This window comes from Haplochromis burtoni, unplaced genomic scaffold (assembly GCF_018398535.1).
Source record: "Haplochromis burtoni strain Fernald_Lab_line unplaced genomic scaffold, NCSU_Asbu1 Contig_623, whole genome shotgun sequence".
Classification (NCBI taxonomy): domain Eukaryota; kingdom Metazoa; phylum Chordata; class Actinopteri; order Cichliformes; family Cichlidae; genus Haplochromis; species Haplochromis burtoni.
Window position 1 is genome coordinate 140,198 of NW_024582984.1, and position 18,253 is coordinate 158,450.

At 39.6% G+C, this 18,253-nt stretch overlaps 1 protein-coding gene across 3 annotated transcripts in view; it reads left to right on the forward strand.

Moving 5' to 3' along the window:
- gucy1a2 (guanylate cyclase 1, soluble, alpha 2) overlaps positions 1-13,337 on the forward strand; it is a 50,190-nt gene extending 36,853 nt beyond the window's left edge. For all 3 annotated transcript variants that reach the window (XM_042214890.1, XM_005948884.3, XM_014329783.2), the window contains 2 exons: positions 8,399-8,553; positions 8,775-13,337. In XM_042214890.1, coding sequence (XP_042070824.1) covers positions 8,399-8,553; positions 8,775-8,994 — 375 coding nt within the window. In that variant the 3' untranslated portion in view covers positions 8,995-13,337. The remainder of the gene's footprint in view (positions 1-8,398; positions 8,554-8,774) is intronic.
- The last annotated feature ends 4,916 nt before the right edge of the window (positions 13,338-18,253 follow it).

An 18,253-nucleotide genomic window follows, 5' to 3' on the forward strand; every position in this document is an offset into this window, starting at 1 on the left:
ACATGGTAGGATTTGTAAAGAATTTATTCGTAAATCAGGGTGGAAAATAAGTATTTGGTCAATAACAAAAATACAACTCAATACTTTGTAACATAACCTTTGTTGGCAATAACAGAGGTCAAACGTTTACTATAGGTCTTTACCAGGTTTGCACACACAGTAGCTGGTATTTTGGCCCATTCCTCCATGCAGATCTTCTCGAGAGCAGTGATGTTTTGGGGCTGTCGCCGAGCAACACGGACTTTCAACTCCCGCCACAGATTTTCTATGGGGTTGAGGTCTGGAGACTGGCTAGGCCACTCCAGGACTTTCAAATGCTTCTCACGGAGCCACTCCTTTGTTGCCCGGGCGGTGTGTTTTGGATCATTGTCATGTTGGAAGACCCAGCCTCGTTTCATCTTCAAAGTTCTCACTGATGGAAGGAGGTTTTGGCTCAAAATCTCACGATACATGGCCCCATTCATTCTGTCCTTAACACGGATCAGTCGTCCTGTCCCCTTGGCAGAAAAACAGCCCCATAGCATGATGTTTCCACCCCCATGCTTCACAGTAGGTATGGTGTTCTTGGGATGCAACTCAGTATTCTTCTTCCTCCAAACACGACGAGTTGAGTTTATACCAAAAAGTTCTACTTTGGTTTCATCTGACCACATGACATTCTCCCAATCCTCTGCTGTATCATCCATGTGCTCTCTGGCAAACTTCAGACGGGCCTGGACATGCACTGGCTTCAGCAGCGGAACACGTCTGGCACTGCGGGATTTGATTCCCTGCCGTTGTAGTGTGTTACTGATGGTGACCTTTGTTACTTTGGTCCCAGCTCTCTGCAGGTCATTCACCAGGTCCCCCCGTGTGGTTCTGGGATCTTTGCTCACCGTTCTCATGATCATTTTGACCCCACGGGATGAGATCTTGCGTGGAGCCCCAGATCGAGGGAGATTATCAGTGGTCTTGTATGTCTTCCATTTTCTGATGATTGCTCCCACAGTTGATTTTTTCACACCAAGCTGCTTGCCTATTGTAGATTCACTCTTCCCAGTCTGGTGCAGGTCTACAATACTTTTCCTGGTGTCCTTCGAAAGCTCTTTGGTCTTGGCCATGGCGGAGTTTGGAGTCTGACTGTTTGAGGCTGTGGACAGGTGTCTTTTATACAGATGATGAGTTCAAACAGGTGCCATTCATACAGGTAACGAGTGGGGGACAGAAAAGCTTCTTACAGAAGACGTTACAGGTCTGTGAGAGCCAGAGATTTTCCTTGTTTGAGGTGACCAAATACTTATTTTCCACCCTGATTTACGAATAAATTCTTTACAAATCCTACCATGTGGATTCATGGATTTTTTTTCACATTCTGTCTCTCACAGTTGAAGTGTACCTCTGGTGCAAATTACTGACCTCTGTCATCATTTTAAGTGGGGGAACTTGCACAATCGGTGGCTGACTAAATACTTTTTTGCCCCACTGTAAGTTTGTTGTATTTTATGGACATTTTTATGTCCTATTGTTGTTCTATTGTCGTTAATACAGTTATATTGCTAGAAAAATATACTACAGGATATGGACAAAAGTATCTAATCTCTTAATCTTGGAATTCAGATGTTTACAGTCAATTCAATTCAAATTATTTTATATAGCACTAAATCACAACAACCGTTGCCTCAGGGCGGGTTTACAATATAGGTGACAACCCTACAATAATAAAGAGCAAACAGAGAAAACCCCAACAATCATATGACCCCCCTATCAGCAAGAGCTTTGGCGACAGCGGGAAGGAAAAACTCCCTTTTAACAGGAAGTAACCTCCGGCAGAACCAGGCTCATTTGCCAAAATCGGACAAAGACATGCTGTGGATTAGAAATTAATAGACAGAGATTAATAATAATGAATGATTAAATGCAGAGAGATGTATAAACAGAAAAAGGTGAGTGAAAAAAGTTAAGTGAAGAAGAAAATGGCATCATGGGAAGCCCTCAGCAGCCTGGACCTATTGCAACATAACTAAGGGAGGGAGGATTGCCCTAACTATAAAGCTTGTCTTTTTTTGCCAGTCCCATTTTTACAGGTGTATAAAATCCAGCCTGTAGCCACGCTGTCCGCCTTTACAAACATTTGTGAAATTGTGGGTTGTTCTAAAGAGCTCACTAAATTTGAGCCTAGTACTGTAACAGGATGCCACCACTGCAACAAGTCAGTTCGTGGAATTTCTCCTCTCTTAGATATTTCATGATCAACTGTAAGTGGTATTATTGTAAAGTGGGAGTGTTCGAGAACCACATTAACAGTAAAGTTAGAGAGCAGAGTCGACAAGTGCTGAGGCGTGTAGTGCGGAAAAGTTGGCAACACTCTGCTGACTCAGTAGCTGTGGAGATCCAAACCTCCTCGGGCATTAACATCAGCGTTAAAAACTGTGCGCCTGGTGCTTCATGGCCTGGGTTTCTATGGCTGAGAAGCTCCTGTAGGTGTAATGTGTCCATATAGTGCCACATTTAACAGCTGCACTTGAAATAGTAACAGTGGTACTGTCCACATCATGTTGGTGTTGTGAGCTTTGACACATCATCGCAAAATTATCACTTATCAGCTCATTTTCATAGGTACGAAAATGAAAGCTAGTTTGTGGAACTGCATTTAACAGTGGTCTCACTGTACTTTTAAAAATGCTTTAAATTGTGTGTGGCTTCAAAGAGAGAGGAGAAGGAAAGCTGCGGGAAAAATGATGAGTACAGTATTTTAAGCAGGAAGGGAAGCAAAGAGTCATGAAGGAGTGAACCGAGTTTCAACCTCTCATGTTAATTTAGACGAATAAAAAGGAAAAGGGAATGATTTATTTATGACTATCCTTAGTCCAGTCACTGTGAAGGTCACCCAGCACACTTACGATGCCAAAGTGGCTTTGCAGGCTTTGCTGTATTAAATCGTATTACAGGCTGAGGCTTTGATATTCAGTGTTTTTCTTATTGGGAATAACCAAAACATTTAGAAAGTCCTAAATAAGAGATACTGAGTAATGGGTACTTCTGGTTTAGTACAATTTTGCAAAATATGAAATTAATTAGCTCTTTTTTAAAAGACAAAAATGGATATTTGTGACTTTAACAAATTGAGGAACAATAAACATCAAGACCCACAAACCAGGCATAAGTGTAAGAGAGACTAAGATGGACAAATGTTCAATAACAGAGAGAATGCTGCTCTGTGTACTGCATGCTCCTAACATTGTCCATCCATCTTAAAATAGAAAGACCTTGCCAAGCATTTTTGGCCTGCTCTCTTGCTCTCCCACTTTCTCTCTCTATTTTCCCCTTCCCTTCTTTATCTTTCACCTCCGCCTCCTCATCTCCCCGCCGACTCCTCCGCAGCCTGGCTCAAACTCCTTTCTTTAATTTCACCTCTTTCTTTTTTTCCCTTCATCCCGAAATGCAGTCTTGTTCTGCTTTCCCTGTTTTGCACGCTTTGTGATGGTCTCCTCCTTATCTCTCATCACTTTATGTTGGCATAAAGATATTCAACACTTCAGCATGACAAATGGTGTTCAGCGAGTGCACTCAGCTCCAGCCAATGCTGCACTGTTATGCAAACTAACACGAGAGCTGTGAGAGAGGAGTGAGAGAAAATGTTTAGCCACGGAGAGAAGACTGAGCAAGTGATCGAGTGACACAGAGACATATACAGAGGAGATGTCAAGAGAGATTCACGTATAGAAACCAAACATTGTGCCGTATGTTGTTTTTATCTACATTATTGCCTCAATTACAGGTCTATGCCACGATCTGTATGTATGTGTGTGCTTGTGTGTATGAGTGGGTGTATGAGTAGGTGAGCAGGTGTGGATGGGAGTGATGTAGTGCTTGCTGCGGCTAATAGGAACTGTTCCCAAACCTCAATGGTTTTCTCACCAAATATACTTCACAAAACACACTGTGTTAACACTCTCTGTATGCAGGTTTATATTCAAACTAAACAGTTGTTATTCTTTTTTAGTGGGCCTATCCCCAGCAAACAGAGACTGCATCTGCAGAACTGAGAAATGGACATGGACGTCCATGCAACCTGTATAGGACATTTCCATGCAACAACCCGGCAGGTTGTTGCATGTAAACGATGCTCAGTTGGTACTATTCCTTAGCCCCTCATCTGTTGTTCCGACAAGGTTTGGGGAAAACAAAAATATATATTTTATTTATTTATTTATTTTTCTCCTGTTATTTGGTAGGAGGGGATAAAATGGCTCTTTTGATGTTGAAGGTCGTTGAACTTGTACCATTACACAACTACTGGCAGCATAACCCATTAATACAAGGCGCGATGGGACACTTTAAATTTTGTTTATGGCAAATTCTGACTCTACCCTCTGAATGTCGCAGCAGAAGTGGAGATTCATCAGACTAGGCATGGTTTTCTGATTTTCTATTCACCAAATTTAGTGAACACATTCAAATTGTAGCTTCAGTTTGTTCTTCTTAGTGGACAGGGGTGGCACCTGGCGTGGTCTTCTGCTGCTGTAGTCCAACACCTTCAAGGTTCAGAGATGGTCTTCTGCATATATTGGTTGGAACGAATGGTTATTTGAGTTACTCTTGCCTTCTTCAGCTTCAAGCAGTCTGGCCATTCTCCCCGGACCTCTGACATCAACAAGGCATTTGCACCCAGAGAACTGCTCTCTGCAACATCATTGATGGTTTTTATGGGGAAATCTCATTAGACCAGCAGTTTTTCAAATACTCCAACACCTGCAGCCAAGCCACATTTATTTAAATCACCTTTCTTCCGCATCCTGATCCTCATTTTGAACTTATCTTCACAATGTTTGCATGTCTAAATGCATTGTGTTGCTGTCAAACAACTTCTCTCTGAGTTATATATTTTAATCTCTAATATATTGATATGATGATAAGAGAAAATAGCAATGCACAGTTTTTTGATTTATACCAACCTGCTCCTCCCTGCATGCCTACTCGTCTATTCTATAAAATTTGTCAATGACCACCGAATTGGTACAAATTATTAGGCACTTAATATTAAGTGTCACCTATTAGGGAATAATCTCTAACAGGCATTTTTTCCAGTTTCAAAGTCTAAAAAAAGGCTTCTGTTTTTTCTTTCTTTCTTTCTCAGAGCACATGGCAACATCATTCAGATTGCTTCTTTTGTCTCAACAACAATCAGAAGTCCAAGACATTCAGTTTTGCAATGCTATAAAGAGATGGTTGCATAGCATGTTTAGGAGGCGGGACCCATTTGACTTTTTTAATGATTGACTAATCAGCTAACTGACTGTTTCAGAATTACAAATCTGACTTAACTTTGCTTAAGTATTGCTGCACTTTTGCTTACACTGGCTAACCCTAGCTCCCAGTTTTTTCGGTATATCTAGCCAAAGCTAATGCAGATATACACACATATAGACAGTGGTCCTGCCAACAATTGTTTTTCGTTAAAACTGTTTGCATGACTAGGTATTTTTTTCAGATAATGCTATAGGGTCTATACCTTACAATACGAAGAATGACTGATGTTATGTTAAAATGAAACCTAACTGAGCCTTAAAGCAGTTTCCTTAAATGTGTTTTACCTCAGTAAAACTTACAAACTGCTGAATGACTGTATGAGAAATATTCACTCTTTAACAACAACTCCCTCCTCTCTGTGTCTCAGTCTGTCTCCATCTTTGTGCTTCTGTCAGCTTGGCCAGAGGCTAGAACGCGATTGGTCGTCTGCGCTGCTGCGCCATTTGCTCTTTGGCTCACTGAAGGCCATGTGCTATGGATGCTGACTCACAGCGAAAAGGGAGGGGAAGGGTGTATGAGTTTTACAGTGTCTGTGTTTTGAGACTGAGAAAGAAAGAGAAGTGTGGGCGCTGGATGTAGATTTGTTTGTGTGAGTGTCTGTTGTAGAGACAGACAAGTACATGGCCATCTGTAAGCGGTTTAGCTACAAAAATAGGTCACACTAGTGCACCTAGCAGCACCTTTCTCCTGTGCTTTCTGTCTCTCTCATTTCCTTTGTCTCTCCGCCTCTGCTGTCAAGGTTTTGCCATCTAATTATAGGGTTATTTTGTCTCCCTCTCCATTGTCTTTCAATCTGTCTTGCTCCTTCTCTCTCACTACTCCACTCGGCTGTTGTTGCTATGACTACCATGCACTGTGCTGGAATGCACAGTGTGGCATTGATTACAAAGGTGAAGAGACGCTCAAACAGATCATTAGAAATCTACTGGGTTCCACCAGAGACATTATGAGGAATCTTGAATAGAAATCTATGAAAGCATCCAACAACACCATAGACCACGGTTGTCCCGCTCCCAGCCTTCAAAGAGCCAATCAGCAGCAGAACCAGAAAACATATCAGCCAATCACGCTGTTGCAATGACACAACATTCAAGGTTCACAGCACCGTATTGGTAAACAAATCTAGAGACCGTGGCTCAGGGGGTTGGGAAGCGTATCTGTAACCGGAAGGTCGCTGGTTCGATCCCCGGGCTCTCTGTCCTGGTCGTTGTGTCCTTGGGCAAGACACTTTACCCTACCGCCTACTGGTGTTGGCCAGAGGGGCCGATGGCGTGATAAGATAAGATAACCTTTATTATGATATGGCAGCCTTGCTTCTGTCAGTCTGCCCCAGGGCAGCTGTGGCTGCAACTGTAGCTTTCCTCCACCAGTGTGTGAGAGTGAATGAATAGTGGCATTGTAAAGCGCTTTGGGTGCCTTGAAAAGCGCTATATAAATCCAATCCATTATTATTATCTACTTGTTGTAGTAAAGATGTAGGTATGTCTGTCTCGCATGTTTCCTGTCTAACTGTAGCAATAATGTGAATCAGCATGACAGCAAGCGCTCCAATGGGATAAGCCAGGGATATTACAGGATTTAAAGCAACATACAAGATGAAAACCAAGCAAGCAAAAAAGAGTGAACTTCAGTTACAACCAGCACGAGAGACAGGAGTTAGTAGGACCTCCATCATACAGCCCTAGAGTTCAGCTGGCAACCACGTGGCAACCTCTGGTCTCTAGGGAAAAATTTGTATTCCCTGACCAGCTGACAAGAGTCTGCTGGAGATTGCTGGTGAAATTGTTGTAAAGAGGGTCATTGCTTTGGTAGTTTGCACAGAAGATGCAGATTTGTCTACAGACAGTCACTGAGAGGTTTTGAAACCAGAAACAGGAAAAAAGTTCTCCCTTACTGCTGCAACCAACACGTTTCAAAAGGCACACTTGTACTTTTAAGGGGAGACAAATAATCTCCATTTCTTCAATGCAAACTATGGGGGACTGTGGACAAATACTAGTGACAAAAGGAATTGCAAGGAAGTTTTAGTGCAGCACTGTATCCGGACCAATTTCACTACGGTGTCAATCGTCTGAGTTGTTTTTAAAAATAGTTCCCAAGGTCTTTCCAAAATGCGCTCCAGTGTGTGTAAAGAAAGACCAAACAAGTCTGACTTTCCTGTAAAAGTTAGGAAAAGTTGTAAAAGCTGTTGGATATATTTTATTGTGTATTTTCATATCTGATTCTCTAATTTGGTTTGCGATACTGAATCGAAAAATAACAAGCCCGGTCTTGCACCAGGTAAAAAGAATACTTACCTGGTGTGTCGAATAAGTCAAAATATGGTTTTAAAATCCTTATTCTAGAAAGAGTCGTCAAATACTTCAGGACTCGGTAGCACTGGCTTATTTGGGAGGGGTCTGTTCGCACAGCCAGACATGTACACCCCCACAATGACTTGTCCCCGAGTGGTAGAAATAAATGCTTGGTTGAGTGACCATGAAATGCAGCGATAGCCAGATAGCTTTCACTCCAGCCATTTATAGATTCATGCTTCAGCCAGATTATAATACGAACACCGCGTTGCTGCCATGGATCTGTTACCAAGTGGAGATGAAATCAATTATTTATTTGATTAATTTCCCTCTCATGCTCATGCTATTTTAAGATTTTCATCTCTCAAAAAATCTGCTTCTCCAGGATATCAGATTAGGTAATAACATCCAGACTAATATGGAACCATGATTACGACGCTACAGTTTCCATTTATCGGATCAATGCACACAACATAGCCTTTGTACCGCAGGATAGACAGCAAACGAATTAATGGCATCAGCCTGGTTCAGCAGGGAAATCAAATTTATGAACATCTGCAACAGTGGCAGGTTTGTTTACTCATTTTAGAGGCCAAGACGAGTTCAGTTTGGGCGCTTTGCTCTGAACTTTGATGCGGACAGTAATATTCTTTGGACTGTAAACAGACTCAGGTAAAACCGCTGTATAGAGTCTGTTTTAATGCCAAGTGCATGCGTGCTTCCAAGATATGCACATGAAATCCTTTCACTGCTTTAACATACCTTCCACTTCTGTTTTTTTCTTCTCCCACCACCTTCTTTCCTTTCTGTCTCAGCTGAGGATAGGTATTCACACAGGTTCGGTGCTGGCAGGTGTGGTCGGTGTTAAAATGCCACGCTACTGCTTATTTGGAAACAATGTGACGCTGGCCAGCAAGTTTGAATCAGGAAGCCATCCCAGGTGTATCAATGTTAGTCCCACAACGTATCAGTAAGTACCTGTGCTGTATGTTGCATAAAAATGTGTTTCATATATACTGTATACAGTACCTTAAATTATGGAAGTATACGCCCTCACAGGCTTTTTATTTGGTGTTACTGTTTTAGTGTGACTCATTATTCGATCATAACTTGATTTAATATTCACGTTATTTTACTTGACCTCTGTTTTACTTTTTTTAATCTTCTCTTATTTTCGTCTCTTTTCAACAGACTGTTAAAAGACGACCGCTCTTTTTCATTTGTCCCTCGTTCAAGGCTGGACCTCCCAGAGAATTTTCCCAAAGAGATCCCAGGGACATGTTACTTCCTGGAGGCGGGCACATCCCACAGTCACGCCTCACTGACCAGCTCTCGCTCCGCTCCTCCGGCCTCTATGAGGAAAGTCTCCTACAGTATTGGGACCATGTTTCTAAGAGAAACAAGTTTGTAGAGCCCATACACAGACCAGGTTACACAGTTAATTATTATGTTAGTGACTGGATTTTGAACTTGTGCAGGAAACCAATTACACAGATCTTTGGATATGCAAATGCATTATTTAAGAAAAACTTTGATTCAGACCTGTGGGATGGCCTGTATGAATGAAACTTTGAAAAGGCTTTCATCATAAGTGAAGAAGAACAACATGCCCTCGTCTCTCCTGAGCAAAAGAGATATGGTTCAAAAGACTTAAGGAACAGCTACTGCGCTAGTCTCACAAGGACCCTCCCCCAGGGAAGTGTACTGATGGAATCAATTAGAAGAGAAACCTTAATATAAACCTTCATGATCTAGCTGGATTCCTCAGCTCCAGACCTGGAATCTGGTTCTCTCTGACCTGCGTCTAAACACGGGAATGCTTGGAGAAAGCCTGGGGATAGACCAAACATATGACCGTAATTGCACTCAATAGAAATGGAACTGCGCAAATTGAACAAATCCACTTCCCATTAACAAACTGGGTGCTGAGTATAAAGTTGGGTGAATTTTTGCAAGATGGCAACATTGCCATAAACGTTTGCTGTGCATCATGGCCACTTTTACAAGGATGATAACAACACAGCAACCCCTTCCTCCCCTTGCAGCTGTCTCTATGTAACGTCATGCTTTACCAAACATACGTCTAACAACTGCTACTTGTTATATTAGGAAGCATCAACCTAGGAGAAGTTGGTTGTGGTGGCGGGTGATTAATGAGAGGCACAAAGGAGACAATTTAGTAGTCATCTAAGGACAAATGCCAAAACCACGAGCATTAGGCTGACTTTATAGGCCTGTCTGCTTCTAGCCTACTGAAAACTATAACCAACCCAAGTCCAGCCATTTCATTGCATATTATATGTGTAGGTCTGAAAATTATTCCCAGCTCAGTGCCTTTTTATTGCTCAAATTTGGACAGATATAAGATGAATTGAACTATATATATACTATAGAAAATATAGGGATCGCTCAATTTATCTCATGTTTTAAGTTGTTTTATGACTTTTTAAAAAACGGTTAATGACATGAAAGGAAGAATGACATTTGCCAATGCTTTTAAGCCACTTTTGTATTTGTTGTACATTTCACTCTTGCATGGTAATGATTGGTTGGCAAGATAAATCAAGCCTTCCTCAAAGAATTCAGATATTTTAATTTGCATTCACTCGACTGTGTCCAGATCCAATACTACACACTAAATAGTACTTATAATACAGTACTGTGCCAAATTATACACTTAGTCGTAGTATGCGTATCTTACACAGTTCACACTTACACACATAACCTGTTTTAACGGCTTTATATTTTTAATATACAGTATGCAGTTCTCTACTAGCCCTATCAGGTGCAACCACCAGGTTTCAGATTACGTAGTAGTCTCAAGCAAATCAAGCGATGTCAAGCGAATTCATCTGAGACAGTCTTCATAAGCTATCATCATGCAGCGGGAGCTGAAGGTTTGAAGTTGAATAGTCTTTGTATATTTGATAGCCCCGGCAGATTTGGGTATTATTTTATAGTTACTTTAAAGTGCTGCCAGTGTTCTTAAACAGTTGAGTAAAAAAATGTTTATATCAGTTTAAATGGTTGATTAAGGTAAAAAAAAATATACGGGGTTATAGTTTAAATTATATTGATATATATTTGATGTTAAATGAAATGTTTTTATTATGACATGAAGGGAACAGCGATAACAGCCTAAATGAAATTATTACTAATGGATGGTCCCCAACAAGCAAAAAACATGCATAAGATCTGTTATTTAAATCCAAATGAGCGGTACTCATTGCTTCCTTTCCATGCTTGACAACATCACATTATTGCTCATGTTGCTTTAAATCTAACTTACTTAATAAACTGATAATAACATCTGTTCTGAAAGAAAAGAATGGCTTCGTCACTGGTTTACTCCTGCACAGATTATAGTTCATAATTTTAATAGAAATAGGATGTCGCAAATTCACTACATCTTGCCAAATGACATTCTTGTTGCTTGAACCCAACAAGATAAAATAAAAAGTGCCAAATGTGTATTTAGACACGCCCGAACACCAGGTTTTATTCCTGCTTTCCACATCTTAATAGCTCGCGGTGGTAGCAGGGAGGAAAAACAATGGCTACACATTGAAACCCATTGATATAAGAGATCCAATAACAAATACCTTTTCTGCCCTCTAACTTAGACATTCACCAGCACAACTATGTGTTGTTCCAAACTGATGGAAATGGTGTTAAGAGGGCAAACAGCACAGATTTCCTTTTAAACTGCCAGTGTTCATTATTGCCATAAAATTCTGTCAGCAGAGTCTCAGATGGGAGGAAGCATTACAAAGCAATGAAGGCTTGCACATTTTAATTTAATTTAATTTTTTTTACGTGTCACCATCATACCCACATTTCCTATTAACAAAAACGACTATTTCTAAAGTGTATGCTATGCAGTAGAGGGCTTACAGTTGGCTAGACAATAAACACATCAGTCAAAAACATGGCAGCGTAGCTTTTTGCCTAAAAAAATATTACGAGTTGCAACACAGCAAAAAAGTTTTTTATTAACATGAAACTAGGTGCCGTTGTTTAGTGGGACAGCTTTGCCATCTTAAGCTTGGAGTTTATCACTTAAAGACATCTGTCAACTTTAAGCTTAAATCAGTGGATTATTTTGCGTAGGGGGTTGCTAAACATTTTTATTACACTTTGCGGCAGCAGAGAAAAAAAAAAATCTGTCCAAGACCGTCCATTCGTTTTGTATGATGCATGGAGAACCAGAATCTGCAGTAACCATCTGAGACATCAGCAAAACATGCATCTTATGTAAGTATTCATCAGTGGCTCAGAAGATTAGCATTTCTCTTTACATAAACTGTGTCAAGCCTATCAGTCAAAAGTAACGTGTATGTCAGACATAATGGTGTTCATCAGGTCTTCCAGAGTCAAGGGAAGTCGGTCTTTAAAGCCAGGGAAAGTAAAAAGGTGGTTATTGTTTTTTTAATTGACCATAAAGTTAGTTTTCACAGCTTTTCTGTGAGGTACCAGAAGGGTGATTTTATATGAAACCACAATTTTCAAAGTGTCTTTAAATTCTACCTAAAATTTGGTGTTATCGCTGCAAATAATCAACAATATTTGCATTGATTTCTTTTTTTGGAAGGACTCAACTACTGCGTTGTACCCACCAGTAAGATAACCCCCCAGAAACCTTGTTAAGTGTATTTGACAGCTGCGTTACTGAGCCTGGGGGGAGGTTTTTACAGGGCAGGCTTTCGCATACAAATGTACAAGTACTTCCCAGCTGTCATCCTGGCGAAAATGCATAGACAAATTAATGTATACTTGATAAATCTACTGTAGCATAAATGTAGTGCAGTGCCTAAATTTTTGCTGGTAGGCTTAAAATAGGACGTTACACCAGCATTACACCCACACAACTTGTGTCCAGTCCTTATATCTCCAAGTCTGTAGATTCTTGGCATAATAATAAATGTTTGGCCTGATCTAACAAGTTTATTTAGAAGCAGAGGTGTTGCAGGTACTGATTCTTTACAGTGATACACCAATGCACAAGTCGGTGACTTACTCACACACAGGCGTTCTTTAAGGTAACAATGGCAATACAACTGAGCTATAGTGTATAAATTGTCTCAAATAATGAACATGAACAAATACTGTTAAGTCAGTGTGTGAGGGTCCAACATCCAGTGAGACAAAGCCAAATACATCCATGACTCCTCCAGCTGTTGTCTGCGTGCCTGATTGCGTGACTTTGTGCGTGTGTGGGTCAAAAAATCGGAGATACTACAAACACCACTTATTAGCAACATCTGTACAATTTTAATTATGTAATGTATTCCAAATGGGAAAAAACAAACAAACCTGAAATTGTATTACGATTACTTTGCAGGTTCTTTTTGGTATAATTCCAAAGTGAATTGTGAGTTGTAGCAAAACAAGAATCTCTGCTTTGTTGTCCTTATTTTTTATTTCAGCTTTATACTTTCTGTCAGTATGTTTCATCCATCTAAAGGCAGGCTGGTTTTCTCGACGCACCTCTGTCCCACAAAACCTTCTTGCGCTCGGTAATGTCTTCTTCTTCTTTTTTTAAGAACTTAAAAAAATATAGACACTTTTGTTACTTTTTCATTCTGTGTTTTACTGAATTAAATGATTTTGTTTGATGATGCATTCATGAAACATTTTCTTTAACTGAAATAGCATGAAAATATCATTTTTATTGAAGAATAAAGTTGCTATGTTTTTTGCAGGACATTGTTATAAACTGTTTTGTTGCCAAGTTCAGCTTCACCCCCACTGACATACAGTACAAAGGGTCAAAGATGATGGGAAACTGGACTTTGCTTGTTTTAACTGTCTAGTTTTAACAGCAGAAACAAATGAGGGTTGATCCCTGGGTCCGCCAAAAGATTTGTATTTCTATGTTCAGCTCCAACCTTTGAGAAATAGCAGCTTCCATAGGTTAATTTAGCACTAATTAATCATTTCATTTGAGACCCAGTGGTTTATAATCACATTCAAAAGTCTGCAGAGGCTCTTGTACTTTGGTGTTTTATGTTGTAAACATAGCAAAACTGAACCTGGAAATGAACCCCGTTTGACCCTGCTGTTGGAATTAGGTGCACTGTATATGGAAGGGGCATGATGACAACTGTTGGTTTCTGACTGACATTAAGGGCACATCTTATGTCTTATATGATGTAAATAAAAACACCAAGTATCTTTAATAAGGAACAAAGCCTGTGGCTGTTACTGTCAATGCGTGCGATGACATGTCAATGAGTGTGTGAGACGGTGTTTGTGTGCAACTCTGGTAAAATTTAAAAACTAAAATCATATTAGCATAAATAATAATTGTAACAAAAAGTAGACTTTATTGTTCTTTTTATTATTATACCAAATCAAATTTGACACTTTAGAGGTTGTGTGAACATCTTGTGACCAAACTTTACTTCTTCAAGAAAAGAAATGCTCAAGGATTAATATTAACACTGAAACAGGCAGGTTTAAGGTAAAGTGACACTTGATAGTTGAATGAGTAGCTGTAGCCAGTTTATAGGCTGTTAAGAGTAATCACTTTCAATCATTGCTATGTTGTGTGTGATACCCTGTGTCTGCATTTTCCTGTTGCTTTTCATTCTTGTTTTTCTGTGCTCCTGGTGTGCAGGTTACAGACTATATAATATGATTAAATATGCAGAGACCAGGTGACATCACTGCCAACTCTCTTAGGCTGTATAAGGGGATGGTACCACCGTGAGCCACGGGCATTGTTACCTGCTATTTTGGAGCCTTTAGCATTTTGTCTGCCAATATCCTGTTTTTTTCATAGTGGAAATGACAAGCAAGAGGTAGATCTCACTAAGACCCGCAATGTTTGTAGCAACACAAGGCATTTGTTACCTTTTTAACAAAATAAAAATAGCGCTGTACTAGAAAAGACAAAAATTCAACATCTTTGTGCTGCCAGAGAGGTCGCCTCCTGCTGGCTGCTGGAAGGGATGCAAGTTTAAAGCACTGTCACACTTATTTATTATATAGGCCTTTAGTGTTTTGAGCTTGCACTTCAGTAGCAATTACAGCATTAGGTAGTGTGACACCTTCCTGCAGGCTTGTGCAGACGTGTGGATGTGTTTATCTCTAAATCAGAAGATAAACAATCGAAAAGTAATGTCTTAATAAATTTGTCTTGTTACTATTGAAGCTCCCTATCACCATTCATTCTGCACCTTAAATCCCAAAACGGACGTAAATGGACGTAGCGTTTTTGGTGGGAGAAATGTTTTGTCACTCACACAGCATTGTAAGATGGTGTAAGATGTATCCTTAGGCCCCCTCCTCGATTCAGAGATGGACTTTCCCTTTACTTACCTGGATGATTGAGCATGCATCAAGACATTTTTTTCTCTCCACCTTAAAGTTGTGTTTGAAAACAGAAGCTGACAAGCGTTACACATTAATGACGGTTCAGTTCTGCTTAAACATCTCAGTTTGTTCTGACAATGTAACAGAGAGTCTATGTGCTCAATAGCAGGGCCGTTTCATTGAACCAGATAAAGGCTGTTCCTGTTGAAATGCAGAACCAATACAATCAATAACATTATGAAAGCAATTTGAAGGATCATACATGTGCTGCAAAGGAAAATGATCGCTTTGCTGAATAATTGCAATGTCTTCAAAATAAAAGTATTTTACATATTTTTCTAAAAGTACCCGAAGGTTTTAATTCTCTAACTCCTGTGTGTCTTATGTTCTTCAACTCAACAAACTGTCTGCTTGCTATGATGCTCAAAGAATGCATAGTCTCTCACTAACTAGAGTTTAAGTTTACTATTATCTGCCAAATTTTTCCAGCCTTCATTCAATGCATTAAATAATATCAATTGCATGTAACAAACCAGTCTATTTTAAAAGTTATTTTTGCTTATTTTGTGTATTTTACTGTATCAATCCTCTCAGATATTGCAGTGCTGCTGGTAATGTGATGACAGCTTTGGTTGTAACAGTCAATGAACACGACACAGCCAGAAGCCTGCAAAGATTTTTATGAACCTTCCAATGATGTTTTCCTTTCTTTTTACCTTTGTTCCTCATTCCTCCATCCCTCCAGCCCTTCATCTGTCCCTTCTCCCTTTATCTTTCCCCCTTCCTTCTAACTATGCAAATACACCCCCATTACCCTAATTGGCTTTGGGAGGTTTGAATATTTCATGCAGATCATCTTCACTGATCAGGTGGGTGAATGTGGTCTTCGGCATAACGTCGAGCAGGTGCTAATGGAAATCACACGCAAACAATGTAGGTAAGAATGAATGAACAAAGGTCAGGTTATTTTCACACTGTGCCAGTCGTATTAGCTCAATTAAGTAGGAGTTATAGAGGTTCTGATAGTATTAGCAGTTCAACAGGGAATTATGTTGTTGTGGGGTGAGGGTATGTGCATCTGAATGAATTATGTAGTTATTATTCATGGATGGATCTGTAGAGGAAATCCTCTGCTCTCTGATTCTCATTGAGGAGCATATGGTGTGCTCTACTTGACCTCTTGGGAGAATTTCTGTGGGAAAAATGATGGCAGAAAAAATATAGCAGAATTGACTGACCTCTAAGAAAAGGTTGCGCATAAACTGTACTCTTCCTTAAAAACTGTGATTTGTGTTCAAAAGCATCATGCTTAGCCTTTTTGTAGTCTGAGAAGGGTTTTTTTTTTTGTCTTATCCATTACTAAAGAATTACTTTAATGAAATCTTTAATTTTCCTAGCTGTAATTGTTACAATGTTGCTGTTAAAACAATTTCATGTTTTTGTATTTTATGCAGAAATTAGATACAAAAATTAGCCCGATTGTAAGCCTTCTCTTTCTGCCTTAAACTGTCACACAGCATGCTGTCAAGGTTCAAATGAACTTCAAACTTAATGCATATTTACATTATATTCCCTATTAAATAACCTCAAAAAGTTATTTACTATACCTTTTAAACTGTCTGTCAGAGCAGCCTGGTGACACTGGGACATTATATAGCATAGCTAGCAGGTCAGGTTGGTCTGGAAATAAACACGGTGGCCCCAAAAGACTGCAGAATTGCCACTACGTACACTTTTTCTCACAGTTAAATTTCATAAAATAAGAATGTGTGGTGAGAATGTGCTGCACAGTGGCTCAGGCTTTAAACTATAATGGAGATAAAAAATAATAATAATTGAACACAAAGATTTTATGTTTCCAAATTTAAACTGTAGCGTTACTGCCGAAGCCCAGAGTCACATCCTGACAAATATTAAATCATAACCCTGTAAGAGAACTGGTTCATAACCCAACACCTTTATTTCCTACATCAATATGTAGACTTTACTAGTAAAATTTAATCAGGCCTCTTATAATAATTTTTCTTGTTATTAAACATCTGCAGCAGTGCCTAATGGTCATCTTTACTTCTGATTTTACTCTCAGAAAACCCAAAATGCAGAGATAGGCTGTGTTTTTTATCCTCCCTTCAATAGTTTTTCTTCAATTTTTGATTACCCGACTGCGGTGAGAATGTAGTACACCAATTCAAAGAGGAGGAAGACCCAAACACATAACACCAGAGACAACGTTAAATCCAAAATCCATATCCTTAATCCAGAGAGGCAGCGGTCATGCACAAGTAAATAAGATAAACAAAGCCAACAAGGGAGAGGCAAAAAGCAAAACCCACAAACACTCCAAAGGTTCATACACTTCATATTAACAAGACTTTTGGGAAATGCTGGGACGCTGAGCGGCAGGTGAAAGACATGAGGCACATGTATAGGAAGTGGGAACAAATGTGGCAGCTTAAACACAGACAAAGGAAAACTAACAGAAGACACGAGAGCGAAAGATCGCAAGAATAAAATGGGAAATAACTTGAAAAATGAAAGGTATGAGGCACTCTCTCACTGCTTTCACCTATATATCCATCTTTTGTATACAAAACGAAATACTAAGAAAAGATTTATGATTTAAAATCAGCAGCTGCTTTGTCCTGGTGGTTGGCAGCATGCTGATGACGAGGATTGACCTTCGTCTTCCTCGATGTTTTTGTCAGCCAATAAACTGTCAGACGCCAGAGGTGGGCGGATCGATCCAAGTATCAATAGCATCAATTTCAATGCTGGTATTGATATTAATGTGACATGATCGATACTTTCTTTCTATCCTCCAAGTGCAGTATCAGTATATTGTGATAAATAAATAATGTTTTTGGTAATGAAAAAATATACCTCAAATATGGAAAATGTCTGAACCTGTTTGTGTTTTATTTAAAGGCTGTAACACATTTAAACAACAGCGGTTGACCCAAAGTGCTTTAGAGACACATTCCAGGTCTATCACGTGGCTAAAAGGGTGTGTCCACACTGCCAACCAGCACAGGGGTATATTTGTATCTTTGCAATGTTTTCATTGCTGCATTTTAAGCCAAAAGGGCATAGTCCTCAATAGTGAATCACCAAAGCCCTCTCACCTGTTTTCTTCTTTAATCTTCCCCCTCCCTCCATCGTTCTCTCATCCATCACATACCACAGTTATCTCTTGGTGATTTGCACATCACTCTCTTAGTCTCTTTCTCTCATTTTCTTCATTTTTCTCTTTGAAGGACAGTAAGAACTTTAAACAGTATTCACTTATTCCAGGTTAATGCTAATTTTCTTCACCACAGCCCTTATTTAGACCCTGCTGTTGTATGACAGCACAG